General features: G+C 39.1%; 1 protein-coding gene across 1 annotated transcript in view; it reads left to right on the top strand.

Annotated features, from left to right (window-relative positions):
• Positions 1-12625, top strand: part of Eaf2 (ELL associated factor 2) — a 41119-nt gene that overhangs the window by 25473 nt on the left and 3021 nt on the right. Inside the window, exons 3-5 of the mRNA XM_005345086.2 lie at positions 2801-2937; positions 5511-5656; positions 10002-10259. Coding sequence (XP_005345143.1) covers positions 2801-2937; positions 5511-5656; positions 10002-10259 — 541 coding nt within the window. The remainder of the gene's footprint in view (positions 1-2800; positions 2938-5510; positions 5657-10001; positions 10260-12625) is intronic.

Raw genomic sequence — 12625 nt, 5'->3', positions numbered from 1 at the left:
GTGATCCTAGAGAAGCTAAATAAGAAGGTGAACCCAAAGAAAGACATATATAGATCCTCCTGGAAATTGGAAGCAGACAAGATCTCCAGGCAAAAGTTGGGAGCATGGTGGGGTGGGGTGGGGGAAGGTGGAACGGGGAGAGAGAAGGGAGAAGGGGAAGACTGGGGAGAGCTTGGGGGATTAGGATGGTTGAGATGGAGGAAGGGCGGATATAGGAGCAGGGAAGAAGATATCTTAATTAATGAGCTATTTTAGGGTTGGCAAGAGGCTTGGCTCTAGAGAGGTTCCAGGTGTCCATGGGGATGTCTCCAGCTAGTTCCTTGGGCAGTAGAGGAGAGGGTGCCTGAACTGGCCATGTCCCATAGTCACACTGATGACTATCTTGAATATCACCATAGAACCTTCGTCCAGCGATGGAGATGGAGATAGAGACAGAGACCCACATCGGAGCACTGGAATGAGCTCCCAAGGTTCAGTTGAAGAGCAGAAGGAGGGAGAATATGAGCAAGGAATTCAGAACCACGAGGGGTTGGTACACCCACTGAGACAGTTTGCCTGATCTAATGGGAGCTTACCAAAGCCAGCCGGACTGGAGCTGAACAAGCATGTCATCAAACTGGACTCTCTGAATGTGGCTGATAATGGGGGCTGACTGAGAAGCCAATGATAATGGCACTGGAATTTGTCTCTACTGCATGTACTGGCTTTTTGGGATCCTAGTCTGTTTGGATGCACACCTTCCTAGGCCTGGATGGAGAGGGGAGGGCCTTGGACTTCCCACAGGGCAGGGTACCCTGTCCTCTCTTAGGATTGGAGGGGGAGAGGGGAGGCAGAGTAGGGGAGTGGAAGGGCAATGGGAGGAGGGGAGGAAGTGGAAATTTTGAATGGTATTTATGAATGGAATCATAAAGCAATAAAAATTAAAAAAGAAAAATAGATGTACAAATCTGTTAACTATAGCTTGGCATTCATAGGTTTCTATTTTAGTATAGTTTACTCACTTCTAAAAGCCAAGTCTGAAAATCAAGTCCCCGACTGAATAGGCCTAGTTTTGTTTGTCTTTATTTTTTGTTTTGGGTTTGTTGTTGTTGTTGTTGCTGCTGCTGTTATAACCAGTCTTCTGGCTCTCCAGCTCAGCTGCCCCTGGATAAGTGTTCTACATATCACCCTTCGGGATTCAGTCCAGCTAGGTTTTCATTTATGCACTATGTGTTCTTGATTTCTGTAGATCACTTTAGTCTTAAGGAAAGACTAATAAAGTTATTCCTTCCTTTTTCTCTCTCTCATCATTTCCAGTGCACACCTATCACAAGTCCCTAACCTTCTTCCTGTTTGTGAAATTTTCAATCACCAAATTTATCTCATACTTCTTTTAGTGACTCTCTAAATTATTGACGTATGATGGGCCTTTAGCTTTCTTTCAGTCACCCTTTTCTAACCCAATAGCTCTATTGTACTTGATAAGAATTAGTTTTAAAGTGCTTTAAAATGTGAATACACTTTTATAAAATTCAAAAATGGGTGAACTATGTTTAGGAATTATATATGTGAGACTAAGATAATGATAACATATAATTTTTGTGTTTGGAGGTGGCAATAAGAAAAATAAGGGAAGTTACAGAATGATAGTAATGGGCTGAGTTTCTTGTGTGTGTGTGTTTGCACATGCATTCACACATGAATTGAGACCAGAGCTCATCTCTACATGTCATTTCTTAGGAGCCAATATCCTTACCTTTTGAGGCTCACAGAGTAGGCTAGGCTACCTGGTCAGAAAAATCCAGAGACCTGCCTGTCTCTTCTCCAGTGCTAAGATCATGAATATGCACCACCATACACCTTTTACTCTGGATGCTAGGGATAGAACTCAGGTCCTTAGCTTGTGTGGCAAGCATTTAACAAGTGAGCTATCTCCCCATTCTCCCTTTAACTTGTAAAAAATAACGTACTAGAAAAACTAAATGTTACTGAGCAACTATTCACTCACCACTCCCTTCTGGTGTATTTTAAAGAAAAATCCTAAAGTTTAACTCATTTCTTAAATCATTGTTTCTGCATTGTTAAGAAAGGACTTTTCAATTTTTAGTTAACCATATGTTGTTATCACACTTAAGAAAATTAATAATAAGATTTGTTCTTTATTGATGCTTTCTTGATCATCTTAAAATAGGATATGATTCAAAATTTCTGTTTCCTTTCCTCTAAATATATTTTTAGATTAGATCAGATTGAATCCCAGTTGCCTAATGCAAATAAAATGAATCTTACTGTTTTGGGGGTAATTATATCTTCTTTTTCCTTTCTTCAGTGATAGCAGGTTTGAGATCTCAGCTTGTGTGTGTGTGTGTGTGTGTGTGTGTGTGTGTGTGTGTGTGTGTGTACATATATCCATGTGTGTTTGAACCTAAAGGCTCATACGTACTAGGCAAGTACCATACCACTGAACTGCATTCCTAATCCTCTTCTTCAGATTTTATCTTGCTATAGGATCCCTCTAAGTTACCTAACCTAGCTTTGATCTCATTCTGTAATCCAGACAGGCTTTGAACTTGGGACCCTCCTGACTTAACCTCCTGAGTAGCTGGGAATAAAGCCCTATACTACTAGATCTGCCTTGATCTCAGTCTTTGTATTTCTGTTTTAAGCCATACCCATTGCTTTAAGGGTAGTAAGCTTCAAAAGTTTTTAAGTGACTGGATACATAACATGGATTGAGAAAAAGTACCAGAAAAACTCAACACCCAGTTCAATAGAATTGTCGTGATAAATTTCAAGTAATGATGATTAACTTTTTTAACAGGGTTCAACTCCACCAGTCACGGTTTTCAAAGGTTCCAAGAGACCTTACTTAAAAGAATGCATTTTGATTATTAACCATGATACTGGGGAGTGTCGCCTGGAAAAACTCAGCAGCAACATCACTGTGAAAAAAACAAGGTAGGTGGCATATTGAAATATATGACTCTATCAACATATACATATCTAAGGAAAAAGAATTAATGGATTAGGTCAAATTATAGTAGAAGGTGTGTTTTTAAAAAGCTTTGAATGGGGACTGCAAATATGGCTCATCTGTAACTGTGCAAGCGTGAGGACCAGAGTTCACATACCAGTACCTGTGGCCAGGCATGCGCACCAACATGCCTGTGAGCTTGGCACTGCAGCAGTTGGAAACAGGAGTAGGTGGACAGTGATAATGCAGCATGCTCAGTGCCCACCAATGCCATGTTATGTCTACACACACCACACTCACAGACATATCCACACACACAAACACTTACACAAAAAGATAAAATTTCAAAATTTACTTTAAATATTTTTCTAAGTTCAAATTTAGTGATGATCCTTAGTGAAAATATCACAATACCTTGTGATGTATAAAATGATTTCTATGTGTGCAAGTATACCTTTGTAGTACTTTCATAGACTGGGACTGAACAGACCCATTCTCCGCTGTCCAGAATAACTTCATCCTTATTAGTAAAAATGTATTGAGCATTTGGGAAAAGGAAAGTTTGTTGTATAAAAAACTAACCTTAAGATTTCTAATTTTATACATCTTAATCATTCTAATAAGTAAGTTAATTTAAAATTCAATAAGAAAATATAGCCACCTTAAGTCCTTTTTAGATACACTTGGTACATTTTAAACCAGATAATATAAAAAGTTAAACAGTATAGACAAAATGACTGTGAGAATCAAAAGGAGAGGCCATGGTTGCTAAGAACCTTTAGGAAAGCCTTGTGGAAAACGTTACCTCTGGAGCTGGAGAGATTCTCAGTGGTTAAAAGCACTGTTCCTCTTGCAGAGGATCCAGGTTTAATTCCCAACATCCACATGGTAGTTCACAACCATCTGTAACTCCAATAGCAGGGGATCCAGGGCCCTCTTCTGACCTCCACAAGTTCAAGCACTCATGAGTACACATGCATAAACACAGAAAAAACACACATAAGATAAATAAATCTAAATATAAATGTTTAAAAAGAAAAGAAAAATGTTGCTTCAAAGGAAGTTAACATTCTAAGAATTGCCTTAAATGTGTGTTTAAAACAGAAGCTCCTCTCTGAACATGGTGAAAAATGAGGGCTGATGAGAAGCCAAGGACAATGGCACGGGGCTTTGATCCTACTTCATGTTCTGGCTTTGTGGGAGCCTAGCCAGTTTGGATGTCACTTCCTAGACATGGACGGAGGGGGGAGGACCTTGGACTTTCCACAGGGCAGGGAACCCTGACTGCTCTTTGGACTGGAGAGGGAGGGGGAGAGAAAAGGGGGGAGGGGGAGAAGGAAGAGGGGGAGAGAAATGGGAGGCTGGGAGGAGGCAGAAACTTTTTTTTTCTCTTTTTCTCAATAAAAAAAAAACAAACAGAAGCTCCTATAATGGGAGAAAGCAAGGGAGAGGGATTGAACAATGAATATTATCAAAGCACATTATATATGTATGGAAATGTCATAATGAAGCTCATTATTTTGTACAACTAATTTACGCTAACGACAATGTCTTTTAAAAAGTAGTCATTCCCAAAGTCAACCTCAACTGAGAGAAGAATCCCGAGAATCTCTGTTTCTTAATGTCCCTGCTGCCCTAGCTCTCTTAAGCTGATCCAAAAAGGTACAAGATAAAGCAAGTGGGAAGAAGGAATATAGCTGATTTTTTTTGGGGGGGGGACTAGAAAATAAGATTCGTTTAAACAGAGCAGATATCTGTCTCTGCACTTGTGTAAGAATTGCAAATTGGGGAATGATGTTGACAGGGGATTAGAGTTTAGGTTGTAAAAGAAGGTTGAGCTTAATGCCTCGAATATTAACAAAGAAATTAGAATGTTTCCTTGCTGGTAGTAGTTACATATTAAGGTATTTCAAACTAGGGACTGGCATGTTTATAGCTCTGGTCTGAAACATTAGTCCAGCAACGAAACCGAATGAAAAGAAACAGTGTTGAAAACTGGAAAATGTGTAAACTAAGATTTTGGAGAGTGTGAGTGAGTGAGAGAAAATGAGAGGCTAAACACTTTGGGAAGGAAAAACTGGTAAGATTTGATCACAGGAAATGGGAAAGGCAAGCCTCAAACAAAACTCTGAAGTACACTCTTCATTAAAATGTTGAAAAAAGTATTTACACCTCCATTGTTAACATGCCTGTTTAAAAATTACAAATGGAAAATTTGGAAGCGATTCAGTTTTAATAGAAATGATAAATTTATACATATTTTCTCTTTATCTTAGTCATTTATAACTGATTGTCTGCTCAGTTTGAGCAGTAGGGTTGTTCTTGCTTTGTTTCTTTTTTGCGTTGTTCCATTTGGATCCATCATTGCACTGGTGTGTTGTATTCCAAACATATAGAAGGAGCTCAATAAATATTTGTTAAATGAATTAACATTTTGATTCTTAAATGCCATTTGAAAGATTTCTAAAAAACAAATGAAAAAAATTAGTAACTTAGTAAGTTGAATTTGTTACATTGCTATCTTGCCTATTTTTGTATTTGATATTTTTAATTGCAGAGTTGAAGGAAGTAGTAAAGTTCAGTATAGACTAGAACAACAGCAGCAACAAATGTGGAATCCACCTAGGACTTCCAATCTTGAACACCATTCTCCATCAGAAGACAAGATGTCTCCAGCATCTCCAATGGATGATATTGAAAGAGGTAAAATCTAAGTATATATAATGTCAGTTTATGAAAGGTAAGTAATATTGAGTAAAAGTTTGAATTTCCACTAGCAGTGGAACTAACCGTAGGTCTTAGTGAGAGAACAGTGTATTTTATGATTGTGTCCTTTTCTGGGGTAATGATGTAACATATAAATTAGCGTATTATATCCATGTCATATAATTTCTTTTTATAACTATTTGGGGCAAAAAGGTATTTCATATTCAGTTCTTTGTAGCCTCTTCCTATGAAATGTATTGTTTATAGTTAGTTATAGATGTCTAAGGCGCCAACCCAACAGAAGCAGGAGGAGAGTTGTTTCATCTGCCGTGTCCCTCTTAGCAGGAAGGCATATCTGGGGAGGGATAGAAGAACATTTAAAGGGAAAAACTTAAATTTTCTTCCCCTCCACCCCTAGCTACAGTTAGGATATTGATGGTACAGTATTGTAACAGCAGCAAGACCCCAGTCATCAAAGTAAATTAGTTGCTTCTATATTCTGTCATCATAATTTGCATGTATCTCAATAACTCCCCCTTCCCTTTTAGGCCCAGTAAAGTATGTAATCCATAGCATGTTAGTCTTGTCTCTACAAGCAGTAAGGAAGCTGTCAACTCCAAGTTCTTATTACAAGAGATTTTGAATTTTATTTTATCTTATATTATGACTACTTCCAAAATAGATCTGAATCATGGTATATATTATATTATAATATATATCTTTATATTAATATATACATATATAGAGAGATATATGTAGTTAAAAATTAAGGAATTAAGGGGAAATTTTATTTTTTTTTATTTTTTTTTGGTTTTTTTTTTTTAGTTTTTTTTGGTTTTTTTTTTTTTTGGTTTTTCGAGACAGGGTTTCTCTGTGGCTTTGGAGCCTGTCCTGGAACTAGCTCTGTAGACCAGGCTGGTCTCGAACTCACAGAGATCCACCTGCCTCTGCCTCCCGAGTGCTGGGATTAAAGGCGTGCGCCCCACCGCCCGGCTTAAGGGGAAATTTTAAGTAAATTTTCTAGCTATTAAAGTTAAAATGGAATTTAGCTCTGTGCTTACTGGCCAGCAAAACAAAAAATAAAGATGTAATTTGTGTTTTCTATGTTATCTTAATATATAATATATTAACATAGGTTTCAAAGAAACTTTCTAGTCCTTGCTACTAAATCCTAAAAGCAACTCATTGAATGGAATAAGTTCTAGAAAGCAATAAATTGTATTGTATCCTCAAGAGTGATTCTTTGGTGTAAGTAAAAGGTCCTGCATGTGGTGTTTTGTGTCAGACCTCAACTAAAGCATTGCTTGGAAGTCATAATTCAGAAGAGGGTTGGAGAGAATCAGGTAACATGAACCAAGAACAGTTTTTGTGTCCTAAATTTATATGACAAAGGAAAATTCTCTATCTGGAGATGCTTCTATAGCATGTTCCCTAGACTATATCCTATCAAATTATTCTATCAAATACTTATTGACCCTACAGTACTACTAACTTCTTTTTAAAGATTAATTTAAAAGTATGTGTGGGGGGTATGCATGTCTGTTCATATGTATGTATGTAAAAGTATGTGTGTGGGAGGAAGGTATGTTCACATGTGTGCAGGTCCACACTTGCAGATGCCAGACGAGGGCATCAGATTTCTGGAACCTGGAGTTACATGTGGTTGTGAGCCACCTGGCAAAGGTGCTGGGAACTAAACTTGGGTCCTCAGAAAGAGCGTGCCCTTAATTGCTGGGCCATCTTTCCAGCCCCATTACTGACCACACTCTGATGGTTGAGTCACTTTTTCCAATTCATATTCAGATCTTACACTAGAAAATTTGTATATCAGTTTTTGCATTTATATCTTTGAATTATCTGTAATTTCAGTTTAAGAAATTAGATAGGGGCTAAGATTCCCCCCTTCCTCAGAGACACCAGGAAGCTGAGTATACCAGTAAAAGGAATAATGCCACGTGAGTGCTTGCAGTCTCAAAGTGCTCCGCTGTGCTTGGGTTGAGGCTGCCCTTGCCATCAGCACCTGCATGGGGGCGAAGGCATGTGTATGTGGCACCACACTGTGCTCATTCCCCTCCACCACAGAGACCTTCCCTGCCTTCAGATCTCTCTCTCCCCACTTGAAAGGCACCTTGAGACTGGGTGACACTGGTAAGTGTCTACCATAACAAGAAGCTCAGTGAGGAGCACTTTTCACTTTCCTTCCCTTAATACACGTACTTTTAGTCTCCTTCCTAGGGAAATCTATTACTCTTTCATTACTGGACACTAATTTTGGTAAACGGAGAGTTCATCACTGACATTTCTTTCAGCACTTAAACAGCATTGTGCCACCTCTGAGTTTCCACTGAGAGACATGATATTACCTATACAGTATTCTTCTGCAGTGATAGGTCATGTCTCTCTTGCCTTCAGAACTTTTATCTTTGCCTTTAGTTTTCAGATGTTTAATTTTGATGTACCTTGGCATGCATTTCTTTGGGTTTATTCTATTTGGGATTTGCTCGACTTCTTGACTCTATGGTTGATGTCTTTAATCAACCTTAGGATGTTTTCAGGCATTATTTCTCCTAATCATTTTTCAATCCCCTTTCTCTGTCCTCAAAGAGTTCAGTTGCTACAAATGTTGGCACTTTTGTCACTCTGCAACAGATCTTTGGGGACCTGTTCGCTTTGTTTCAGATATTTTCTGCTTTAGATCAAGGGAGTTCTCATGGTTTATTCATTCTCTGGTAAGTGGGCTCTCTACCCAGCGGGTTGTGCTGTCATTTTTACAGTTTCCATTTCATCTGTGTTTAAAATTTCTAGTTTTTAAAATTTTTTCATTTGATTCAAGAGAAATTATAATTGAATCATTCTGTGAAAGTTATCTTAAGATCCTCTCAGATAAGTCTTACATCTAATTTTTCTGAGAATTGATGTGGGCTTTCCTCATTCAAGTTATGATTTTCCTGATTTACAGCATAATAGGTAACTTCCCAGCACATCTTCATTTTGGTTTGTATTCTAGGGACAATATTTAAATCTTTTGCTTAGCAGGCAGTCATGGTTCAGGTTTAGCATGCAGATACTTGCCTGCTTTTGTGGGCTATGTTTCAAATGACATTCTAATTCCAGACCTTTTGTAGGTCTGTTTTGGTTTTCTTGGTAAATCTCCAGTAACTAGAGTTCCTACTGGTGAACTTGACAAAGGGGCTTTACTAGCAATTGAAGTACAGTTCCTGGGGAAAGGAAGTCTGTGGCTTAATACAACAAAGACTGCTCCATGATTGTGTGTGTGTGTGTGTGTGTGTGTGTGTGTGTGTGTGTGTGTGTGTGAAGGCTATTTCTCTCACTCCAAGATTTCCTCAGTTGCCTATATTCTTCATGCAGAACTGAGGCCACAAGGACTTTCCTTTGTCCAGTCTGCCATGCTCATTTGTGTCATTGTTGTTTGCTATCATTTGGGCAGTAAACTCTGAGTCTAACTCCTGATATTACTAGGAGACACAATCTCACAGCAAACTCCCTGACCCTCTGAGCCTTACAATCTTTCTGTTCCCTTTTCCCTGATGTTCCCTGAGGTTCAGGAGTGTCTTTTAGCTGTTTCTGTTAGTACTGGGCTCCACAACTCTCCATTTTGATTGTGGTTTTCTGTTATGATCTCTGCCTGTTGCAAGGAGAAGTTTCTTCAATCAGGGGCGAAGACTACACTTATCTGTGGGTACAAGGACAAATGTTTATAGATGGCTGTTATCAAGAATTATGTTGGTTTTTAGTAAATTGGTAGTTGTAGATCCTTTTCCAATAATCATGACTTCACTAGCACCGAGTAGTTAAGTAGGTTTCCAGTACCAGGTATGGTCTGTCTCTGGTTGACTGGGTCTTACGTACAATTAGAGAGCAGCTGGTATCACCAAGGTGTGTGCACAATCACTGCTCTCTTAGGGTTATCGTGTCAAGCTAGTCCTTGATGTTGTTCAGAGGCAAATGGTAGCTGGGTGGGACTGCTGGTTGCCTCTTTCCATTGGAAGCTTGCATGGCACCTTCTGCTACCATGAAAGTTAGTCTTCAGAGAGAGGGCATTCAGGTTGGTTCTGGCTCAGGAGTCTTTGGGTCCTGTTTCTGAAGCACATGATATCTTCAACAGCAAGGACCTACCTTCCACCCCCAGATAACCAAGGGCAACATCAACAGGCTGTGTGTTTGGAGTCTCTTGGTTAACAATGCTACAGGACATTTTTAAAAATAAATGTTAATTTAGATGTTGTAATATGTATTTATCAAAGTCTTCTTAAAAGATAATGCATTTATATGTTACTGTGTTTCTTCATGTTATTTATTTTACGTATATTTCTTCTTTCAGAACTGAAGGCAGAAGCTAGTCTAATGGACCAGATGAGTAGTTGCGACAGTTCATCAGATTCCAAAAGTACCTCGTCTTCAAGCAGTGAGGATAGTTCTAGCGATTCAGAAGATGATGACCGATCCTCTCCTTCAGGTCCAGGGACATATAGCTCAGGACATTCTAGCATGTCTGCCAGGCCACAGTACAGGACTCCAGATACTGATGCTAGCCGCAATAGATTTCATGACAACAGTGGCCTACTGATGAGTACTTTACGTAAGTATACATGAGCACAAGTAACTAAAACAGGATTTGCAGTGTAGCCATGTTTGTTGGGAACTAAAATTTAGTCAAAGAAGAGTCTCATTTTATAACCATTAGCCATGTTTAAAATCTACTCTATCATTAGAGTTGGGGTTCCTCTGTGTTTTCTTATTTTATCCTCTTTCCTTAGATAGCCAACTCATGCTTCTGTTTCAGCCAATACTTATATGTAGGTAACTGTCCAGTACATATCTCCATGCGGACCTCTGAGTCCTGGGTAGATAGGTCTGGCTTCATCTCCTAGTAAAAGGCACCTCAAATATGCTTTGTCCAAAAATTAACCTGATATTCTTTGGCTCACTGAGTTTTGCCTAGTGAACGGCAGCATTTGTTTCATTATGTAAACCAGAAGTCCATTGTATTCTGGGGTGAGTGTCTCTCTTTTCTTTTTGTGTAGTTAATACTTCACCAAGTCCTGTTGACTTTTACCTCCTAAATATTTTTCAAATCCATCTACTTCATTTTGTCTCTACTACTACCACTGTAGTTCGGCTCATTTTCTTGATTCCTGCTATTGCTTCCAGGTCTTCCTCCTAACTTCATGTTCTCTCTTGTCTTAACTGCAATGTCCACTGTGTATTGCCAGTATGTTTGTGTACATGTCTGTAGGTTCATTAGCTGAAGCAAGAGCAACCTTCCAAGGGATGCATCTCTGAAGATAACTTCAGAGTTTTCCTTCCAGCAACCATCAACTACCAATAACTCCTCATTTCAGGATGGGGTTTTGTAAGGCCCTTCTACATTCATGCTTGACTGGCTTGATCTTATGCAAGTCTTGTGTATACAGTCAAGGCCATTTTGATCCACTGTGTATATTATTAGCCATATTGATCTTTAAATGATTCAAATATAATTTATCACCTCTCCTGCTTTAAACTTTTCAAAGTTTGCAATTTCTTTTACAGTAGAGACTAGACCTTAACATAATTATATTGCTTTATTTATTTATTTCTATGTATTTGTTTATGTGTAGTGTACATGTATATATGTGTATGTACAGGTATGCATGCATTTGTGTACCCATGCATTTGTAGGCTGCAAGTCAACTTCAGTTGTCTCCCTCTATTACTTTCCACCATATTTTTAGTCAAGTTCTATTACTTTGCCTCTAAGTCACTGATTAGTCTAGATTAGCTGGCCAGTGAGCTCTAGGGATCTAGCACTGGGGTAACAGACTACACACATGTCCAGGGGATATGCCCCCTTCTTCTGGGCTCCCAGGGCTTACACAAAGGTGGTGTACAGGCATGCATGCAGATAGATATCACATGTACATAAAATAAAATTAAATAAATTTTTAAAATAAATTTAAAAAGCAGAATAAAACTTTTTTAAAGAAAAGAATTGAAGTACAAACATAAAAAAATGGATTTGTTAATGGTATTGGTTTTGAGTTTAAAGGGAAGTAGTAGGAAGCAGCTTGGATAACTTTCAAGATTAGCTTAGAAGTGCTTGGACTGAGCTCCCAAGGTCCAGTTGAAGAGCAGAAGGAGGGAGAATATGACCAAGGAAGTCAGGACCATGAGGAATTGATCCACCCACTGAGACAGTGTGCCTGAACTAATGGGAGCTTATCAAAGCCAGCTGGGCTAGGACTGAACGAGCATGGATCAAACTGGACTCTCTGAATGTGCCTGACAATGGGGGCTGACTGAGAAGCCAATGATAATGGCACTGGGATTTGTCTCTACTGCATGTACTGGCTTTTTTGGGATCCTAGTCTGTTTGGATGCACACCTTCCTAAGCCTGGATAAAGGGGGGAGGGCCTTGGACTTCCCACAGGGCAGGGTACCCTGCCTTCTCTTGAGAACTGGAGGGGGAGGAGGAAGGTGAGTGGGGAAGCGGGAAAGAAGTTGGAGGAGGGGAGGAAGTGGAAATTTTTATTCCTATTATTTATAAAGTAATAAAAAATATCAGAGAAAAAATACTAAAAAAAAAAAAAAAGAAGTGCTTGGAATGTTGGCTGGGAGACAGCTCTGTCAGTAAAGCACTTGCTATGTAAGTATAAAGACCTGAATTGGCTTCCCAGAACCCATGTTAAAAACTGTATGTGGCCGCAGGGGAGCTGCATGCCTGCCATTCTACTGCTGGGGAGGCAGAGACAGGCAGTCAGCCAGTCTAGCTTAGCTGGCAGATCCCAGTGCCTGAAGAACAATGTCCAAGGCTGTGTTCTGACTGCCCTTGCATGTATAGACACATACATACACATACAAAGTGCTTGTTATGTAGCTAGAGAGATAGCTCAGTTAATAAGGTGCTTAGCAGACGTTAGTTGAGTCCCTAGAATCAATGTTAAAAACCAAAAACAAAACCTAAG

Source organism: Microtus ochrogaster, chromosome 2 (genome assembly GCF_000317375.1).
Source record: "Microtus ochrogaster isolate Prairie Vole_2 chromosome 2, MicOch1.0, whole genome shotgun sequence".
Lineage (NCBI taxonomy): Eukaryota > Metazoa > Chordata > Mammalia > Rodentia > Cricetidae > Microtus > Microtus ochrogaster.
Note: the sequence above shows the minus strand (reverse complement) of the source record. Positions and strands in the feature narration are given on the sequence as shown.